Genomic DNA, 22,306 nt, shown 5'->3' with positions numbered 1-22,306 from the left:
TGCCCTTCACTGCATGGAGGAGAGAATGAGGGCTATGGGGGAAACTGCCTCAGCTCTATCTAACCAATGGAGTCCCGAGAAATGTGCTCTACGTGACATTCCCCCTCCCACACAGAAAATACTGAGGCCCTGCTTCCCTCCAATGAGAGATGGAGATAGACAAGGAAGTAGAGAAAAGGAAGGGAGTTAGAAAGAAAGGGAGGGGCAGAGTATGAGTGCCAGAGAAAGGAAGAAATGGGGGGAGACTGACTGTCAAGCTCAGCCAATAACAAAGAAGGAAATGGGCAGGGCTTAATCCAGTCCCCATCCCAGCCGCTGCTGCATCTAATTTAAGCGCATTACATGCTGAGCAGAGAAAGAGAATACAGATATTACATTTGGAAGATATTACATTTGGATTACATGCCGGCATATTATTTTTAGCGTTTATACCATCTCCTTTGAGACACATAACGCGTCTTTGACCTTGCTGTAAAGGACTCGAAAGCCTACACTTCCTCTTCCATTTCAGTAAACCTACAGTAGTGGAGCAGGATGATAGCCGCACAGCTTCTGGCCTACTACTTCACTGAGCTGAAGGATGATCAGGTCAAAAAGGTGAGTGTTATCTACTAGCCTATAAAACAGGCTGAATTTTTCCAACCTGGTGCCCATCAAGCCATGTGACACCATATAGCACCCAAGTGTGTTTTGGGGTTTATAGGTGGGCTTAGAGTGGTGAGATGCGCGCTGGCTCAGAGTGGTGAGATGCGCGCTGCCTCACGTACCTCTTTCTCTAGATGATACGTCATAGGCAATGTGACACTGACGTTGAGCCAAACAGGCAGACAGGTTTGAGAACGTAGGTAGTGACACATAGGGGCATAACTGAGGAAGGCCTGTGCTGCATTGTCCTTGAAACCATGATGCGGATGTCAATGAGTTGTGATGGCGTGTGAGCAGGATTGTTTTTCCACTGTTTGCTGTATAGTGTGCTATACACAGCTTGAGGGGAGAGCAACGGTTACCCCTCCTCCAACATACTCCAGCATGGTGTATAGAATTTCAGCAGAATGGAGGACTCCCTCCCCCGAACACGGCAGAAACCTGCGGTGGTTATTTAACCCCCACTGGTGCGCTACGAGAAAAGAATGCAAACATAAAGCAAATCTTGGAGTTCTGTTGTAAAGACACACTATTAAACAATTCTGGCATGTGATGTAAACATGCTGTTTAATGAGTTTCTTTTCCACTACATGTTGAAGGTTGTAGCTGTGGCAAAATCTAAACGTTTTGAGCTAGGGAAACATTTTGTAAACTAAAATATAAAAATACATTTGGATCGATAGCTACAAGCAGACAGTTGTTAGCTAATACCGTCCCTCAAGGAATGTATCAGACATCCTACGTTGTGTAACATGCATTCAAGCTGTGACAAAGAGGAAGTTGTTAGTTATATCTAGTTAGTTAGTTATATAGTGCGAGTTATAAACCCAGACAAACATATTATATTGTTATATATGACCAGAAGTGTTTAATACACAGGGTGGTGTGAGAGGTAAGAGGCAAAAGGCTCTGAGGTTACCATGACAACAGCCAGGAGAAACGTGACTAGCTGCAGGAAAGTCCACGCTTCTTCACACTTCTGACCACCAGGGTGCCACATCACCGCTCCCAGCTTTGAATTATAGCATAAACTCTTATCTGTTCTTGTGTTTTAAACGATAATTTCAGAAACATCTGACCATCAAATAAAACATAGGAAAAATAGGATTATTTTTCACTATTGCATTATTTTCATACAATATATGGTGGTGTTACAGAATACAGTCTAAGCATGTATGGTATTCAAAGTAGCATTTATTTCACCGTTACTCAGTCATTGCCATTTTTACAGCTTTTATTTATGTACTAGAATCTATTGCGCAATAGATCACGATGCACACCATCCTGTCCTAATAGGCTTGAACAACCTGAAAATTAAAAGCCTGACCTGTCTGTCCTTCAAAAGTGTGCCATATTTCTAATTTTTTTTTAACCCCTACACTCCTATTATACAAGCAGAATTCTGTATTTAAAATCAAGTATTTAAATATGCATATGTATCAAGCATTCAGCCAACAATGTAAAGCCTGTGTCCATTAAACCTTGCAATTCAAATACTTCAGCTAAGACTTTTAATGCAGAAACCAGCCTCAATCTCCCATAGCAACCAGGCCTGAGAAACCCCCATTACTACAACACAGTGATAACATGAATCAGCAAAACCTGGTGGTGGTCTATTCAAGGGTCTACTAAATCTCCACAATATAATTATATATATATATATTATATATATTTATTTATTTTTTAACTGGCATGTTTAAAAAAGATTCAAATTAGCTATTAAATGTCTAGTTTCCTTATCTGAATAACAATGTTTTAACTGTGTGGTCCACCATAATGAGCAGTGTTTGTGCCGAGTGTCATCTGTTTTTGAGACTAATTACCTACATGCTTGGCTACCATTAGGCTCCTTACCACTGTGAAAGAGACATTATCCTAAATTATAAAATATTTTGGAAAAATAAGCATTAGTAAGTATTATTTTGTTATTGTAAAAACCACTATACCATAAGTACTGTGTTATTTAACGTACTAATGAATAAATATTCTGAATTAATGTATATTATCCTTTTACTATGACAGAAACCAAGTGGGAGATGATGGGGCAGAGAGTCTGTGATTCCAGAAAGTATCTTATTTGTTAATATAAGAGAGTTCTAACACCTGCAAAGATCATTCCCATATTAGATGTTAATGGCCATTTTCATATTTTATTCAGAAGTAAAGGGCTGTTTTGGGATTTTTTTTTATTTTTTTATTTTTTTTTTTTAACATATATGTGTGTTTTGAGCTCCTATTCAAAATCAAGTAATGGTGTACAGGCCTGAAAAAACACTATAAACCCACATAATATCACTGGATATCATGACATAATAAAAAAAAAATATTTTATGTTGCACAAGATTTATGATGTTATTTATTTTATATTATGTATATTTTATGTTATTTATTTTTAAACAAAAAATAATTAACTGCATTTTTTTCTCTGCTAGATTGATAAGTACCTGTACTCCATGCGCTTCTCTGATGAGACACTACGAGACATCATGTCCCGCTTTCGCATGGAGCTGGAGAAAGGGCTGAGTCGTGACGCCAATGCTACAGCCACTGTTAAAATGCTGCCCACCTTCGTCAGGTCTATTCCTGATGGCTCAGGTGAGACCAGTGTCTAAAAGTCACAAAAAACTCACCTCAGAATTAAGCAAATGCACAATTATTACTTCAAATATGTAGCCAGAAGCATTCTCATCATACCAGAGGACACTATCTGGACAAATGTTTGTGAACACACAGCCATTCTAGATTTAGTTCCCCCACCCTTGGTCAAAATAACAGCCTCTAAAATTCTGGTTCAGGTTCAGAAAAGATTTTAGAAATTAGTGCATATTGATTAACTTTTTGGCAAGGAGACCTGGGGTGCAGTTGTCATTTTAATTGATCCTGGAGGGACATGTGCAGACAACTCTAGTTCTTCCAATCATGGCAAATCATGTCTTTAAGGACCTCACTTTGTGCAAAATCATGCTGGAACATGTTTAGTTTTCTTACTTCCTGTGAAGCTACAGGATACAAAATCATTGTGTTCTGTGTGCTTCAACATTTTTGACACTATCTTAGGTAAAGTCAACACACGGGACTGGTCACATGTCTGCAAGCATTTGGTCATGTTGTGTGGAATCTATTTAATGGCATATGAATTAGCGTATATGGGTTCACTCTCCAGGACATTTACCGCATACATAAGTGAATCAAGTAAAATATATGGGATATAGTTTTTTGTGGACAGCTAAAACCCGTTAAACTAGTGCATAACAGCTGTTCCTAGAGTAGACCTGACAGATTATCTGTATTTTTTAATAATTTAATAAAGCATTAATGATCAAATATAAAAGCAAGCTTTATTTATAATCAAGGTTGTGTCCTGCAGCCAAACATTTGTACTAGCAGATATTTGGTATGGCTTGACTGATAAATCAGTCAGACAGTAAATAGCAAGACATGAATAGACAGAAATCAATTAAATATAAAACCCATGTGCCCAAGGAACATTTCATTTCATCTGGTGTTTTAACAATGACAAGTTATTTAGGGCTGTTGAGAAAACCAGCTGAACAAGTATACCTTTGTTTGTAAACATGTTGGCACAGGGTAGACATAAAGTGGCAAAGAATACTTGATACTTCTCATGTACTGGAGTTCCCATGTAATGTAATGACACCAGCGTTCATGACCTGTAACAGCATGGATCTACGTCACTGGTCACCCATTTTACAATTTCTATACTCTGTGAACTATTTACATGCTTACATATGCCTTCTTACATGCCATGTGCATTGCTGTGTCTTTAGTGACCATATTAATTAAAACAAACCCTGAAATTATCATTTTTGTTTTAAATCCATTAGTTTCTTGATAAAAAAAAAAAAACCTTCTTTATTTACTCTTGTGGATAGTTTATATAAATATATAAATATATGCTATTCCATGTGAATATACATTAACCATGTGAATATATTTACCAGGGAAGTGGAAATAAATCACTTCACCCTTAAGATTATTTTGCATTCGTATTTCAGACATTTTATACTAGTTTACTATACATACTAGTTATGTAAATTAGATTTCAGTAGACAATAAAATTGTTATTAGATGCATTATATTCATAACCCAGTATGCCCCATCTATAATGCAAGATTTTAGAAATGTACCCCGAAAATACATGGTTTCCAAAAAAGCACTTTGTCCTTTTGAGGTCAGACCTATAATGCTGCTCAACAGTACAAATGCTGGATGCATGCGTAAAAGTAACACACTGGTATAGCTTTCATGCACTGAATGCTATATCAGAAGCTAAAAAAGGGTAATGTAAAGGAAACCATTTCTAACTAATGAAAATTTAGCAGATGCCTCTCTTTTATAATTTATATATACTGTGTGTGTGTGTGTGTGTGTGTGTGTGTGTGTGTGTGTGTGTGTGTGTGTGTGTGTGTGTGTGTGTGTGTGTGTGTGTATATATACAGTGAGGAAAATAAGTATTTGAACACCCTGCTATTTTGCAAGTTCTTCCACTTAGAAATCATGGAGGGGTCCGAAATTGTCATCGTAGGTGCATGTCCACTTTGAGAGACATAAACTAAAAAAAAAATCCAGAAATCACAATATATGATTTTTAAACTATTTATTTGTATGATACAGCTGCAAATAAGTATTTGAACACCTGTCTATCAGCTATAATTCTGACCCTCAAAGACCTGTTAATCTGCCTTTAAAATGTCCACCTCCACTACATTTATTATCCTAAATTAGATGCACCTGTTTGAGGTTGTTAGCTGCATAAAGACACCTGTCCACCCCATACAATCAGTAAGAATCCAACTACTAACATGGCCAAGACCAAAGAGCTGTCCAAAGACACTAGAGACAAAATTGTACACCTCCACAAGGCTGGAAAGGGCTACGGGGAAATTGCCAAGCGGCTTGGTGAAAAAAGGTCCACTGTTGGAGCAATCATGAGGAAATGGAAGAAGCTAAACCTGACTGTCAATCTTCCTCGGACTGGGGCTCCATGCAAGATCTCACCTCGTGGGGTCTCAATGATCCTAAGGAAGGTGAGAAATCAGCCCAGAACTACATGGGAGGAGCTGGTCAATGACCTGAAAAGAGCTGGGACCACCGTTTCCAAGGTTACTGTTGGTAATACACTAAGACGTCATGGTTTGAAATCATGCATGGCACGGATGGTTCCCCTGCTTAAACCAGCACATGTCCAGGCACGTCTTAAGTTTGCCAATGACCATTTGGATGATCCAGAGGAGTCATGGGAGAAAGTCATGTGGTCAGATGAGACCAAAATAGAACTTTTAGGTCATAATTCCACTAAACATTTTTGGAGGAAGAAGAATGATGAGTACAATCCCAAGAACACCATCCCTACTGTGAAGCATGGGGGTGGTAGCATCATGCTTTGGGGGTGTTTTTCTGCACATGGGACAGGGCGACTGGACTGTATTAAGGAGAGGATGACCGGGGCCATGTATTGTGAGATTTTGGGGAAAAACCTCCTACCCTCAGTTAGATTATTGAAGATGAGTCGAGGCTGGGTCTTCCAACATGACAATGACCCGAAGCACACAGCCAGGATAACCAAGGAGTGGCTCTGTAAGAAGCATATCAAGGTTCTGGCGTGGCCTAGCCAGTCTCCAGACCTAAACCCAATAGAGAATCTTTGGAGGGAGCTCAAACTTCGTGTTTCTCAGCAACAGGCCAGAAACCTGACTGATCTAGAGAAGATCTGTGTGGAGGAGTGGGCCAAAATCCTTCCTGCAGTGTGTGCAAACCTGGTGAAAAACTACAGGAAACGTTTGACCTCTGTAATTGCAAACAAAGGCTACTGTACCAAATATTAACATTGACCTTCTCAGGTGTTCAAATACTTATTTGCAGCTGTATCATACAAATAAATTGTTAAAAAATCATACATTGTGATTTCTGGATTTTTTTTTTTAGATTATGTCTCTCACAGTGGACATGCACCTACGATGACAATTTCAGACCCCTCCATGATTTCTAAGTGGGAGAACTTGCAAAATAGCAGGGTGTTCAAATACTTATTTTCCTCACTGTATATAAACTACTGATCAGGTGCCTGGGGTTTATGAGGTTGAGGTCTTTATGTATGTGGAGGCTATAAAAGGGGAAGAGCTCAGGATATGAACAATAAATGCTTGACATATAAAAGCCATGGTCAGTCACGTTCTTTTTATAGTTCAAAGAGCCCCCTTGTGGTATCATGTATCAGTAAACTAACAGTACAAGGAGACCCAGTCTTTAAGAATGATAAGCTGCCTACCATTGCAAACGGTATGTATGGCCCCTGCACTAGTCTAGTGTCATATGTCCTATTTACTGCATAATACACTATTTTGGGTCCCACCATTTTTTTTTTTACACTATTTGGTGTGCCATGCTTCTCTCGATGCACAAAAATTTTTTTACTATATTTTACACAGTACAATATAAATCCAGTGTGCAACCTTTCTAGAGCACTTTAGTTCTTAGAACAGTAAAGTATGTAATTGAAAATGAAATATGCTATTTAACAGCTTATGTTTTTTTTAGGAGCACTCAGTGCTGCCGTATGCTATAATGCTTTCTACGGAACAGAATCTCTACAGTAAATAATGAACAAGAAAGTGACAGTGCAGTTTTAGCCACAATATTTCACACACTTGGACTTGGTTTTCATTTCTTATTCATTTACACTATATCATGAGTGTTAGATTTCTGTCTAGAGGATTAGAAAAAAAATAGATTCTAGGATTTGTTATGTTATGCTGAAATCAATATCACTGAAATTCAATTTGACTTTAGACCAAGTGAATTAAATAAACAGCAAAAAAACTCAAGCATAACATAGAAGATACTGTCTCCTGGTGTGAAAGTCTGTTTTGAACATGACACACCAGGGCAGCTGCACAAAAGAGAATTGCAGATGTGTATCACTGTGTTCGTTTCACAACCAGTCCAGCCAAATCTTAGTGCCTTATAAAAAAAAAAAAAAAAAAAAAAAAAAATGAGAGAGACATTCTATTTATACTGAACATTTGCAAATAAAAAATACCTTATTTAACCATCGTTTATAGATTTTTATACTGAAAGGGTTACAGATTAACATTTTGCATCCCTCCACTGGCATGTATAGCATGTCTGAGCCAATCTTATATAACAACACACTTACATACGAATGGCTTGACATAACATTACACAAGTGATCACTCGAACAAGCATAGTCATATTAAAACCCTAAGAAAGTCAACATGCAGTTTAAAGAATGGCCAAACTACCCTGTATAACATTTTGGTTGTTGCTTGGCAACAAGTACTGCACAAATGTTGTTAATTTGGGCACACTAAGCATCTTTGAGAAGGAACTATGCAAGTGGTGTAGGTTACAAAGAACATGCAATGATTCCTGGACTACTATTTCTGTCAACTGTTCTTTTGGGTTCATTATTCACAGATTTATTAATCACAGGTTTACTGTCACTTGGAAAGGATCAATTGCCAAAAGGTACAGTGGGTTGTGTGTAGACAGCCAATACCTTAAATAAACACAGCTATCATCAATAGTTAAGCTTCCATTGAGAGTACCTTTTTTAATAAATAATGCATCACAATGTATGCCATCAAGACAGCCATGTATGTGATTCCTTGGCTTTATCAACTCTGATAATCAGGCCTATTTCCTTTGTCAATACACATTCATTACTGAAGACAAAAGTGGCATGTGTAGGTACTAAACAGTTTTGTGAAATAAAACTTTGCAGTGGATAAAAAGTGATCTTGTTAAATAATGTTATAGGATTTCCATTTGTCTGCTTGATTTTTTCATGTTTTCTATTCCGCTCTGTTACAGAGAAGGGGGATTTCATTGCTCTGGATCTGGGAGGCTCTAATTTCCGAATCCTGCGAGTGAAAGTTTCTCATGAAAAGAAGCAAACCGTGCAGATGGAGAGTCAGATCTATGAGACTCCAGAAGACATCATGCATGGCAGTGGAACACGGGTATGCTTTATTATACCATGTAGTATCACACAAACAGGGCCACACGTAATTGTGTTTAAAGAAGTGTTGAGGTGTAACCTGTTTGTGTTTTTGCAGCTATTTGACCATGTTGCTGAATGCCTGGGGGACTTCATGGAGAAGCATAACATCAAAGATAAGAAACTTCCAGTGGGATTCACCTTCTCATTCCCCTGTGCTCAAACCAAACTGGATGAGGTAAAAGATGGAGCTGAAATCTAGCTTTTGCTTTCACTGCTGTAATTGTTGAGATAACAGGTAGTTCATGGAGGCAGGTATATTCCAATAATAATAAAAAAAAAAAAATGTAATGAAATGTGAAATTGTAATTCCCGGCAAGGCACGATGAAGTTCACACTGAACTGAGCATGGGGAATAAGCATGTGCTCGTGAATATTTGTGTGATTATCACCTCTGTACTTTTTGCAAACATTTTCATGGCATTGCCTTCCATAGTCTAGGTAAAATATTTCACATATCTGTGTAAAAGTGATTTAGGCTTGCTGCTATCGATAAAACTCCACGGAAAAAGTGCCATGAGATGCAGCCATCACCCATCAGCTTAGTTATTAAGAATGTAATCATTATTTATCAAAAATGTAATAATTTAATCTTTTTGGGGTTCATATATGTGTAAATCTGACTCTGTCTGTCCAGCTGTCCAGAGCTTCACCTGCCCTTGACCTCACTACATTATACTTTATCTATTTTAGTGGTCTCCAACCTTTTTTGCATCACGGACCAGCTTCACATATACACATATATATATATATATACATACACACAAACACATATAGAGACTAACTAAAGGCAAATTTGCTGTTCGATATTTAAAGGCTAGATACATACAATTACTAATGTACAATGGATAAATACAACAATAGTACAATATTTTCCCCACCTGTTCTGTGTATAGTTCACAAAATTGATAACAAAATGAAATTTTTTAAAGAAAATGTATATGTATGTGCTTATAAATATAGTATAAATTATATATATAAATATAGTATAAATGCGTCAGATACAACAAAAATACTGAACGTGTGGGTACTTACAGTTACATGTTCAGTTACTGTTTTCTCTGTAGGTCATGTATTTATTATTATTATTATTATTATTATTATTCCAGTTGAGTTTCACTGCAGGCCTATGAAACTGCTGTAACGTTTCTTTTATTTCATACTAACTGTGAAACGGAAAAAAAAAAGCCGTTAATACCATTACCGGGTTAGCCTTTAGCGAGCGCGAGCTCAAACAATTCAGCAAGAAAGCGGACACGTTTTATACTTGAGAGTGATTGGTCAAACATGAATTGTCAGGAAAAGCGTTGATGTGATTGGTCAGCATGCAAAAGGCACGCCGTTTACACGTGATCTGCTTAAACTAGCTGGGTTTTACAATTAGCTGTTTGTTTTTCTTTATTTGTTTGTTATGGATGAGAATGGAAAAAGGTTATATAAAAAAGGCTGAAATGCAAATGATTTAAAACTGAAACTGATGTTAAATGTGCAGCAAAACAATATATGTATATGCCATTTAACATGGTATCTACAGTGTCAGTGGGTCACTGCCTTTTTCTTTTTTTAATGTAGGTCAAACAAAATCATCAGATTTGTTACTAAGACATTGTTAAATCATTACATCTTGGATACTTATATTTAAGGCATTTGGCAGATGCCCTCATCCAAAGAGACTTACTGTTGCAGATGAGCAGTTAAGGGTTAAAGGTCTTGCTCAAAGGCCCAAAAGTGGCATTTTGTAGTTAATGTAGTTCAAATAAAACCATCAGATCTGTCACGAAAACATTATTAGACCATTAAATCTTAGAAATATTTAAGAGAATGTGATAAATTATATTACATTATTCTATTAACCAATTAAATTCAGTGTCAAAGGGTCACTGTCCTGTATTTTCTTTTACTGTGGTTCAAATAAAATCATCAGTTCAGTCACTAAAATATTATCACTTTACTATGTCTTAGACGTATTTAAGAGAGTGTGTAATAAAAAAAAAAAATTTTTTTTTTAGGCTGTTTTGCTGACCTGGACAAAACGTTTCAAAGCCAGCGGAGTGGAAGGGATGGATGTAGTGAAGCTTCTGAACAAAGCTATTAAAAAGCGAGGGGTGAGGAGTTCTTATCAGTGAACACATTATAAATGAAAAGTTAACATGCAGTAGAGCTTTTATATATTTTAGCCCCAATAATCTAGTCATTGTTTGGTTGGTTTGTCCTAAACAAGAAAATGTTTCAAGCCAGCTGGGCTTAAAAGAAAATATGCTGTCTCCAGGACTATGAAGCAGATATCATGGCAGTGGTCAATGACACTGTGGGAACGATGATGACCTGCGGCTTTGATGACCAGCGCTGTGAAGTTGGGATGATCATTGGTAAGGGAGTAAAGTAAATCCCTTGTAAACAATTGTTTTTACAGCTAAAAGTTTACTGTAGAGGGCTTTAAGAAGATACAGTATGTCCCTATGTAATATTTGTCAACAGCAATATAGAAAATATTATATGCCATGAATTGGCATTTCAAGTGCTTAATACTCATTTTCTCTATTTTTTTCTTTTACACCCTGATTAATATTTTCCTGGGGGGAAAGGAAACTTGGAATAAATGATAATGTTTATTTGCAATACAAGTATCATATAATTATGACACTAGGAAATTAAAGTGGAGGTCATCTTTGGTTTCTTTTTTAATTGGCCGTGTAGTGATTTCAGTTATTACCTAGTCCAGCATGAGCCTTGCGCAGCTCTTAGTGCACATTAGCACAAATCTGCAAAAGCCTGGTGACTAAAAATTTTACCTCATGTTTCTGGGCTTCCATTTTCAGGTACAGGCACTAATGCCTGCTACATGGAGGAGTTGAGACATATTGACATGGTTGAAGGAGACGAGGGTAGGATGTGCATCAACACAGAGTGGGGAGCTTTTGGAGATGATGGCATGCTGGAGGACATACGTACTGAATTTGATCGGGATATCGACCGTGGATCTCTTAACCCTGGCAAACAATTGTAAGCCACAAAACAGCACTAAATATAACCTAGACAATTTCAGTTGAAAGTGAGAGTGATGGGTCGTTTGTTAGGTATGAGAGAAGCTTTTTCTGGTCTTAGGTTTGAGAAGATGGTCAGCGGAATGTACCTCGGGGAGTTGGTGAGGCTGATTCTTGTAAAGATGGCCAAAGAGGGTCTGCTATTTGAAGGCCGCATCACTCCAGAACTACTGACTAAAGGCAAAATTGAAACAAAGCATGTTTCTGCTATTGAGAAGTAAGTCTTACAATCTAACATTATTCTTGTGCAATAGCTCATGTCATGCTGTTCATTTTGAATTCACCAATCGATTATTTATGAAAATGATCTTGCATTATTTGTTACATTTTTTTTTTGCTGATGTATATAAATCAATTACATGTTTTTTTTTTTCTTATACTGTCATCATTGATGGATGCTTATCCTGTTTTCAAGGAGTAAAGAGGGATTGACCAAAGCCAAGGAAATTCTAACCCGTCTGGGAGTGGAGCCATCATCAGATGACTGCATCGCTGTGCAGCATGTGTGTGCTATCGTCTCTTTCCGCTCTGCCAATCTCGTTGCTTCTGCACTGGGTGCGATTCTAAATCGCCTGAAGGACAACAAGAATGTCCCCCGTCTCCGTTCTACTGTGGCCATAGATGGCTCACTCTACAAGATGCACCCACAGTAATGATTTACTTTCTTTCTGTTTTTATACTTTATTATGATTCCTGGAATTTTAGGTTTAATCTATTGCTGTTTATTGATTTCTTTTAATTATTTTGAACGACATAATATGATTATACATACACTATGTATAATCACAGGCTATACACTACAGGGCTTAGAATACAACTGCTTCTTTTCATCAGACTTAGTTCTCTAAAAAGATGTGTCCTCAGTAATATAATCATATCATGTATCAAGTTAGCTTGGCCAGAGCATTAGGCGAGCTTTCTAAACTGTATGGCATGCTGATCCATGTGACATTTGTAATTCCTCAGGGACTTTCTGCTTGTTTCATACCCTTTAAAAAAGGTTATATGCCATGACAAGACAACCAAAAGAGTGTCTATCCAATAATTTGTTTTTGTTTGAAAAACTATTACTTCCTGTCACACTAAAAAGGGTACATTTTTTTTCCATGATTCCATTATTAGAAGACTGCATCTGGCACATTTATTATAGATCTCCCTACCCTTAGGAAATAAAAGTCATTTCTGAAGCTAAATGAATAAACAAACCAGATTATTAGATAAATAACTTTGATCATTAATTAATTTAATTTGCACTTCTCCTTAAATAATTTCTACTATAATAAAAAATTATTCTAGAAAGCTGAAAGCATTTAAATGTTTGTATATCCATTCACTCTAATCCAGAGCCACTCTTTACTTTTTCTGTCTTAGGTATGCCCGTCGGCTCCATAAGACTGTGCGGCGTTTGATACCCGAGTGTGATGTTCGCTTCCTGCTCTCAGAGAGTGGAAGTGGCAAAGGTGCTGCCTTGGTAACAGCCTGGGCCTCAAGATTGGCTGATCAGACACGCCAGATTGCCGAAACGCTGGCAGAGTTCCGCCTCAGCAAAGACCAGCTGCTAGAGGTGAAGAAGAGGATGCACACAGAGATCCTGAATGGCCTGGGCAAGAAGACCCAAAGCACAGCTACAGTGAAGATGCTGCCCACTTATGTGCGCAGTACTCCAGATGGCACAGGTAACATTTTGTCAAAATTTGTTAAATATTGAAGAGTATTTCTGTAAGTTTACTTTGAACATTATATTTCATATATTTATATTGTATGAAGCATTTCTGTTTGTCTTTTTGTCCTTCTGTCTATCACTTTAATTTTTATCTTCTGTCTTAGATAATAATACTTTACCACAACATTTGTAAATACCCACTAGTATTTTAAATGCTGTATATCTCTGCTGCACTGCAGCACACTGTAATCATAAGAAAACCCAATATAAGGCATTATTTTAAGAACCCAAGGCTTTACACCTGACTGTAATTAAGGTCATAAGGTTTTTAAAACAGAGCAAAGCCAGAAGGTAGTTCTTCATGACCATAATAAAGATCATGGTTACCCTTTTAGAGAGATAATAATAATAATTATTATTATTATTATTATTATTATTTTTAATAATCTATAGACAAAAATATTTGTTTTTTTAGATTGATTGTCTAAGAATAAAAACTGCCTGCACACTGTTTTCTAATTTATCCATGCATTTTAGAAAATGGAGACTTCTTGGCTTTGGACCTTGGAGGCACAAACTTTAGGGTGCTCTTAGTGAAAATTCGCAGTGGTAAGAGACGGACTGTGGAGATGCATAACAAAATCTATGCCATTCCCATCGAGGTGATGCAGGGAACAGGAGAAGAGGTGAGCAGTTATTTATATCTGTGTCTGTACTCAGTTAATATGCTAATGGGAAATTCCAATTACAAATAGGAAATGCATAAAGGTTTTTTGTATGGTTTTGGGTGTACAAGAGTCACCAAAACAGATAATTTTTTTTTTTTTTTTTTTTTTTTTTTTTTTTTTTACAGCTTCTATAAGTCTCAGTTAGGAAGAAACCATCATTTTTAAAAGGATTTTCCCTCATTTAGCATTTTGATGATGCTTTCTGAGAGAACCATTTATAACATTGGTCCAAAATCTCCCATAGGATTTAAAATGGTGGTAAATTCTGGTCATTATGAAAGGAATGTCAAACATTGTATATACTTATATTTTCACTAAACCATTGTCGAAAGGGCCAACGTCAATCTGGAAAAGACAACTCCAATCAGTATAGAAACATTTAATTGTAGGATAAAGGTGGTCTGTCACAAAGAGACACTTCCTTTTATGGGGACGAGTATACCCAAACCATTTCTAATGAACATATTTCATTGTAATCAATTTATAACGTGTTTCTATGTTCTCTTGTAGCTTTTTGATCACATCGTTGCCTGCATATCAGACTTCCTGGACTACATGGGAATGAAGAATGCTAGGCTTCCTTTGGGCTTCACTTTCTCTTTCCCATGTAGACAAACCAGCCTTGATGCTGTAAGATTTCTTTTATATCAATATGACTTTCTATGTTGTTTGCTTTAATTGATGTTTTAAGCTGATTTCACCGTTTTGGTTCTGATGCAGGGTATCCTAGTAAACTGGACAAAGGGCTTTAAGGCCACAGACTGTGAAGGAGAGGATGTAGTCAATCTCTTAAGAGAGGGGATTAAAAGGAGAGAGGTGAGATCTAGCTGAATGATGGTCAGCACTTTTTATACAGTTGTTTTTTCTTAATATTGTGACTTTGGGAAGTATTAAGTATTTTTTATTTGGGTATTGTAGAATTGAGCATATTGATTACTTGATTGATCAAATAGTGATGTGTATGTATAATCTTAACTGCAGGAGTTTGATTTGGATGTGGTGGCAGTGGTTAATGACACAGTGGGAACCATGATGACCTGTGCTTATGAGGAACCAACATGTGAAGTTGGCCTTATTGCAGGTAAATGAACAAATTTGTGCATTCAAATCCATGTAGTGGATTCCCCTCTGAGGGAAAACAAAAGAAGCTAATGGATAACTTTCCCTATGCACATATACAATAAAGTCAAGTCAAGTCAAGTCAAGTTTATTTGTATAGCGCTTTTCACAACAGACATTGTCTCAAAGCAGCTTTACAGAAAACAGTGAAGGTGAATGGTGTGCGTTTGTCCCTGATGAGCAAGCCGTGGCGACAGTGGCAAGGAAAAACTCCCTTAGATGATATGAGGAAGAAACCTTGAGAGGAACCAGACTCAAAGGGGAACCCATCCTCATATGGGTGACATCAAAAGTTTGGTCATAAATCTTTCAACAATACAGAACAATTTGTGATCATCATAGATCCAGCATCAGCTTCTCCATGCCAGGGCCTTTAAACACTCGGCATCTACTTCTCCATGATCATCCATAGGTCCATAATCTTCACGAGGTGGGACGTGACTGGAGCTGGCCAAACCTCAGGATGCCTCGGGATGGGGAGAGAAAGAGAAGCAGTGGAGAGGAATTAGCGTAGCTGCTGTTCATGATATTAACAGCACAAGTTGATAATGTGCATGTGATCAGATGTTCTGGAGCACAAGGTTATGATGTGATGTGTGTGATGTGTGTTATGTGTAGGCTTTGCTAAAAAGATATGTTTTTAATCTACACTTAAACTGGGAGAGTGTATCTGAGCCCCGAACACTGTCAGGAAGACTATTCCAGAGTTTAGGAGCTAAATGTGAAAATGCTCTACCGCCTTTAGTGAACTTTGCTATTCTAGGAACTACTAGAAGCCCAGAGTTTTGAGATCTCAGGGAGCGTGACGGATTGTAGCGTGTTAAGAGACTGGATAGATACATGGGAGCCAAACCATTTAGTGCTTTATAAGTGAGTAGCAGTAGTTTGTAGTCTATTCGAAACTTAATAGGAAGCCAATGTAGGGACGATAAGATTGGGGTTATATGATCGTATTTTCTTGACCTAGTAAGAACTCTTGCTGCGGCATTCTGAACTAACTGAAGCTTGTTTATTAATGATGCAGGACATCCACCTAGTAATGCATTACAGTAGTCTATTCTAGAGGTCATAAACGCATGGACGAGCTTCTCTGCATCAGATATAGATAACATATTTCTTAGCTTAGAAATATTTCTAAGGTGAAAGAAGGCTGTTTTTGCAACTTGATTGATGTGATTTTTGAAAGATAAGTTGCTGTCTAAAATAACTCCCAGGTCTTTTACCGTTGAACTAGTAGTTACAGAACAACCGTCTAAATGCAGGCTGAGATGCTGGAGCTTCTGTGTACTATTTTTTGGGCCGATGAGCAAAATCTCCGTTTTATCAGAATTTAATAGCAGAAACTTATGGGTCATCCAATCTCTTATTTCTTCAACACACTCAGTTATGCGAGCTAATTGAGCTGTATCGCCTGGTTTGGATGAAATATATAGCTGGGTATCATCAGCATAACAATGGAAGCTAATTCCATGCCTTCTAATAATATTTCCTAATGGAAGCATGTATATTGTAAAAAGCAGGGGTCCCAGAACTGACCCTTGTGGCACGCCATAATTTACTAGCATTATCCTGGATAGCTCTCCATTTAAATCTACGAAATGGTAACGATTGGACAGGTAGGATTTAAACCAGCTTAATGCCTGTCCCTGAATACCGATGTAATTCTGTAAGCGATCGAGGAGAAGATCATGATCTATAGTGTCGAACGCAGCACTAAGATCTAGTAAAACTAATAGGGAGATGTAGCCTTGGTCTGAAGCTAAAAACAGGTCATTAGTGATTTTAACTAGAGCAGTTTCTGTGCTATGATGGGGCCTAAAACCTGACTGAAACTCTTCAAAGATATTGTTCTCCTGCAAGTGGTTACATAGCTGGGCAGCGACAATCTTTTCTAAAATCTTAGACATAAATGGGAGATTTGAAATTGGTCTGTAATTCGATAGCGTGCTTGGATCCAGATTAGGTTTTTTAATGAGGGGCTTAATAACTGCTAACTTGAGGGATTTAGGGACATGACCTAACGATAGTGAGGAGTTAATAATATTTAAAAGAGGCTCACCAGCTGTATATAACACTTCCTTCAGTAGTTTAGTGGGAATTGGATCTAACTGACATGTTGTTGATTTAGCTTTCATAATAGCATCATACAGCTCTTCCTGTCCTATACATGTAAAACAGTGTAGTTGTGGGGTTGTAAGTACGATTGTGTCGGGAGATGCTGTCAGAGGTTGAACTGCCACAATTGTTTTTCGAATGTTATCTATTTTTTCAGTGAAGAAATTCATAAAGTCTTCACTACTAAACTGTGATGGAACACATTTTTCAGATCCCTGATTTGTTGTTAATTTAGCGACTGTACTGAAAAGGAACCTGGGATTGTTTTTGTTATTTTCTATGAGTTTGCTCAGGTGTTCAGCTCTAGCAGCTTTTAGCGCTTGTCTGTAGCTAAGCATACTGTCTTTATACGCAATTCTAAATACCTCCAATTTAGTTTTCCTCCATTTTCTCTCCAGATTACGTGTTGTTCTCTTTAGGGCATGCGTATGACTATTATACCAAGGTGCAGGTGCTTGTTCTCGAACCTTTTTTAACCGGATGGGGGCAACAGTGTCTAAAGTGCTAGTGAGGATAAGGTCTATGTTGTTCGCCATCTCATCAAGATGATCAGCAGTTATGGGTTTAATGTGAAACTGAGATAAATCAGGCAGGTTATTTATGAATCTGTCCTTAGTGGTTGGAATAATAGTCCTACCAAGTCGATACCGTGGTGAAACACGGTTAATCTGCTCTACCGGTAGTGTGTACAGTAGGAGATAATGGTCTGTGATGTCATCACTCTGGGGTAAAATATCTATATCAGTGACGTCTGCTCCGTGGGATATTATTAAGTCTAGTGTGTGGTTAAAACTGTGGGTTGGTCTGGTGACGTTTTGTTTAACTCCAAAAGAGTTTAGTAAATCGACAAATGATAATCCTAGGGCATCGTTTTCATCATCTACATGAATATTAAAATCTCCTACAAGCAGCACTTTATCAAAGCTGATCAAGAGGTCTGAGAGAAAACAAGCAAACTCATGAAGAAAATCAGCGTAGGGTCCTGGGGGTCTGTACACGGTGACCAGAGTGAGTTTTCTATGCATGTCTGAAAGTGCAATTTTAAGAACGAGCACTTCAAATGATTTAAAGCTGAATCCTAATCTCTGACTAACATTAAGAGAAGCACTATAAATGGTTCCTACACCCCCCCCCACGACCAGTCTGACGGGGCTCATGCTTATAAACATATCCTGACGGTGTCGACTCGTTTAGACCCATATAATCACCTGGTTTAATCCAGGTCTCAGTGAGACAGAGTGCATCGAGATTATTCTCTGTGATCATCTCATTTACAATCAGTGCTTTGGGTGCAAGTGATCTAATGTTTAAAAGACCGAACTTTAGAACTTTGTTGTGTTTGTTTATCTGGCATTTTTCAGTTTTAACTGCAATAAGATTATTTCTGGATCTTGTGTATGTAATTCTTGGTTTTACTACCCGAGGAATAGATATGGTTTCTATAAACTGGGCTGTGTGTGAACTTGTAACTATTTGGTCTGTAGTATGCGTGTTCTTATAGTTCAAGATTTCTTGATGTCTTACCAGTCAGATGGTGTGTAGTATCCTAGAGATGTTATCTGATAGCACTGCTGCTCCAACTCTGCTGGGGTGCAGGCCATCAGGGCGGAAGAACCTAGGACGCTCCCAGAAACAGTTCCAGTTATTAACAAAGAGAAGTTTATGTTCTCGACACCATGACTGTAACCATTCATTTAGTGCTAAAAGTCTACTAAACTTCTCAGCCCCTCGCTGGTAAGTGGGAAGAGGTCCTGACACTATAATCCTCGTTGTGGGTGATGTGCTGCGTACCGTCTCCACCAGGATCCTGAAGTCCCTCTTTAAGATCTCCGTTTGCCGCAGCCTGGTGTCGTTTGATCCGGCATGGAGAACAACCGCTCCGAAGTTCTCGTTCAGGATCGCGGGTACCTGCGCAGCGACATCCAGAACACGAGCACCAGGAAAACAGCGAGTGTGCACCTTACCTTTAGCTCGGGTAGCGCGGACATGCCGGACGATGGAATCTCCGAGAATAAAGAGCATTACCTTTAAATTGTGAATTAAATGAATGACAAAATAAACCCACTTTGTTTTTTTTATTGCAGGAACGGGCAGTAACGCTTGTTACATGGAAGAAATGCGGAACATTGAGACAGTGGCGGGAGATGAAGGCAGGATGTGTGTGAACATGGAATGGGGTGCATTTGGAGACAACGGCTGCCTGGACGACATCAGGACCCAGTATGACCGAAATGTGGATGATCTTTCTCTCAACCCTGGCAAACAGAGGTGAATTTCTGTTTAAATAACATACCGAATTTCTTATATCCATACAGTTTAGGTGATATCTTAAAGGAATGATCTGCAGATACTGTAGGTCTCAGCTTCATACTCTTTTTCCCACAAATCTTTTATTGAAGGGAATTAGCCGGCACCAATTCTTTTTCTTTTTTTTTGTAAATGAAAACTAAATTTTTTTGATTGCAATAACTTTTAAATAGTTCTCCTGGAACGTGCCATAGGTACAGTTTTTAGCTTGCAAATGAAATTAAGTTCTATTTTGCCCTCCAGTGGAACAACAGAGACTAGCCCTTCATCTGGCTATCCCTGGTGCATTGGCCATAAATATTCAACACCATTTTTCTAGTGTCTGCTGTTTACTTTATGTGGCCTTAACTATCAAGACACTTGCAGATGTCATGTATATATAGAATTAAGTGCACTGGAGTTTATCAGTCCAATGGGGAGCAAAATTGACAAGTTTTTAAACTAATATACTAATATACAATTGTTTTTGTTCTAATTAAATGAAGGTGCTTAATGTTTCTGTTAATGATTAATGGTTGTTAAAACATGAGCACATTGTATCTTGATGCCTTTGGTTTCTAGGTATGAGAAGATGTGCAGTGGGATGTACCTTGGTGAGATTGTGCGAAACATCCTCATTGACTTGACAAAGCGTGGCTTCTTGTTCAGGGGCCAAATCTCTGAGACTCTCAAGACTAGGGGCATATTTGAAACCAAATTCCTGTCCCAGATTGAGAGGTATTTGATACTTGACTTATAACTCATTAATCATGCTAAATAATACATTTTGTTTATTTGTTATGTAAGTGTTTTGTTTTGATTAGTCTTATTCCAAGGAGTTAATTACACTGCTGTTGTCTAAAACTCATACCGATATCATCTTTAAGTGATCGTCTGGCGCTACTGCAAGTCAGATCTATTCTGCAGCACTTGGGTTTGGACAGCACATGCGATGACAGTATCATCGTTAAGGAGGTGTGTGGCGTAGTGTCACTCCGAGCCGCACAGATTTGCGGTGCGGGGATGGCAGCTGTTGTGGACAAAATCAGGGAGAACCGAGGACTGGACCATCTGGACATCACCGTCGGGGTAGATGGCACGCTCTACAAGCTCCATCCACAGTGAGTAACCAGATCAGAATGGGTGTACTTGTTGCAGTATGTTGGGTTATTTACACTAAAACTAACAATTTACCACTCTTGTTTAGTTTCTCCCGGATAATGCATCAGACTGTGAAAGAACTCGCGCCCAAGTGCAATGTGAATTTCCTGCTCTCTGAAGATGGAAGTGGAAAAGGTGCTGCACTGATCACTGCTGTTGGATGCCGCCTACGTGAGCAAGAACAAAAGAACTAAAGACTGTCTAGTCCCCGCTTACTTTAAACGAGCGCTGAACATTTCTTCCTAGCACCCCCTTACTGAGCTTTACTGGGCTTTCAGTCCAGAACATGGGGTCCTGCATACTTCATATTTTACTCCATTTTGAACTAACTATAACTGTAAGCCATTCACTGTGTCTCACTGTTGGGTGTCTGTGTAGGTGTGTGTTTTAAGAATAGGTTTTATCCCACATTGCTTAGTATAAGATGTGTGTATATATATATATATATATATATATATATATATATATATATATATATATATATATATATATATATATATATATATATATATACATTTTTTAACTGCTGTAAACATTTTAGATATATATTAACAAAAAGGGAAGATATTCAAGGCACAGTGGTAAGATCAATTATTTATAAATAAATGAATATATTATTTATTTTATTTTTGTATTTGACCAATGTATTGTCGGAATGTTAAAGCAATGACTGGGTTTGCTAGAGAAAGAATGTTACGAGTTTGTTCAAGTTATGAGATGGTCAAATTTTAATCGGTTCGCATTTCCCAGAAAAACAGGATTATTACGTGAAATTTGAGCTGGCTAATAACATCTGATTGAGACGCACGGGTTTGAAGAGGGCTGTGCAAGGGAGTTGAGAGTGCAATTAATGTTAACTTCATGTCTACTGTTTCCATACACTCCGTAATCCCGGCTTCTGTACCCCTTACTTGAAGCACAGACCGATCATGTCATTGGGATGCAACCTAGAATGAAAACTTTTTGCCTTTGTAATCTGACCCTTTCTAAATTACAGCTTTCAGCTGGAGCAGTTGCATCAGCTTGTATTACATATTGCTTGTCTGAAAGTAGTTGATACACGTGAGCCTGCGTGCTGTGTAAATATGCGATCGTCAACCCTGCAATAGAAAGGTGCAAATCTCCAGTCAATGTATCATTGTGTGTAATCCAACTGGGTGTTTCTATGTGATCTTGTGTAGTTACTGTGACTGAACCTGTGCTGTAGTAGGATGAATGCATGCCTTAAATGGTCTAGTGTCCATTCATTTTGTACAATTAATAGGTGCACCAAATGTAGATGTTCGATAAAAGAGCATAATTAAACTATTTTGATGAGCCAGTTTCTGTCTCTTATGGCTTGATTGAACTGCCTCAATGCACTTATTATTAATTATTAACTTAATTAATAATAATAATTAAGGAACAATTTGTTTAAGTACTAAACTGAAAACAGAATGGTTAATTCTATGGTTATCCAAATTGATGATGTTGTGGATCTGGAGCCTATCCTAAAAATGTGAGG

General features: G+C 37.9%; 1 protein-coding gene across 1 annotated transcript; it reads left to right on the top strand.

The window, feature by feature from the left end:
* The first annotated feature begins 298 nt into the window (after positions 1-298).
* Positions 299-22,124, top strand: hk1 (hexokinase 1). Its single transcript, XM_083538502.1, has 18 exons — positions 299-597; positions 3,078-3,240; positions 8,500-8,648; positions 8,745-8,864; positions 10,696-10,791; positions 10,956-11,055; positions 11,506-11,689; positions 11,792-11,947; positions 12,146-12,379; positions 13,102-13,406; positions 13,931-14,079; positions 14,632-14,751; positions 14,842-14,937; positions 15,103-15,202; positions 19,440-19,623; positions 20,224-20,379; positions 20,529-20,762; positions 20,849-22,124. The coding sequence occupies exons 1-18, from the start codon at positions 535-537 to the stop codon at positions 20,994-20,996; spliced, it is 2,757 nt and encodes a 918-aa protein (XP_083394628.1). The 5' UTR covers positions 299-534; the 3' UTR covers positions 20,997-22,124.
* The last annotated feature ends 182 nt before the right edge of the window (positions 22,125-22,306 follow it).

Source organism: Silurus aristotelis (assembly GCF_946808225.1).
Source record: "Silurus aristotelis genome assembly, chromosome: 4".
Classification (NCBI taxonomy): Eukaryota; Metazoa; Chordata; class Actinopteri; order Siluriformes; family Siluridae; genus Silurus; species Silurus aristotelis.
Note: the sequence above shows the minus strand (reverse complement) of the source record. Positions and strands in the feature narration are given on the sequence as shown.

Bases quoted from the DNA above. Each gene is read 5' to 3' on its own strand.
- hk1 (XM_083538502.1), top strand. From the start codon at position 535: ATGATAGCCGCACAGCTTCTGGCCTACTACTTCACTGAGCTGAAGGAT. The intron at 20,380-20,528 runs GTATTTGATACT...ATCATCTTTAAG, and splicing joins TTCCTGTCCCAGATTGAGAG to TGATCGTCTGGCGCTACTGC. The intron at 20,763-20,848 runs GTGAGTAACCAG...ACTCTTGTTTAG, and splicing joins CTCTACAAGCTCCATCCACA to TTTCTCCCGGATAATGCATC.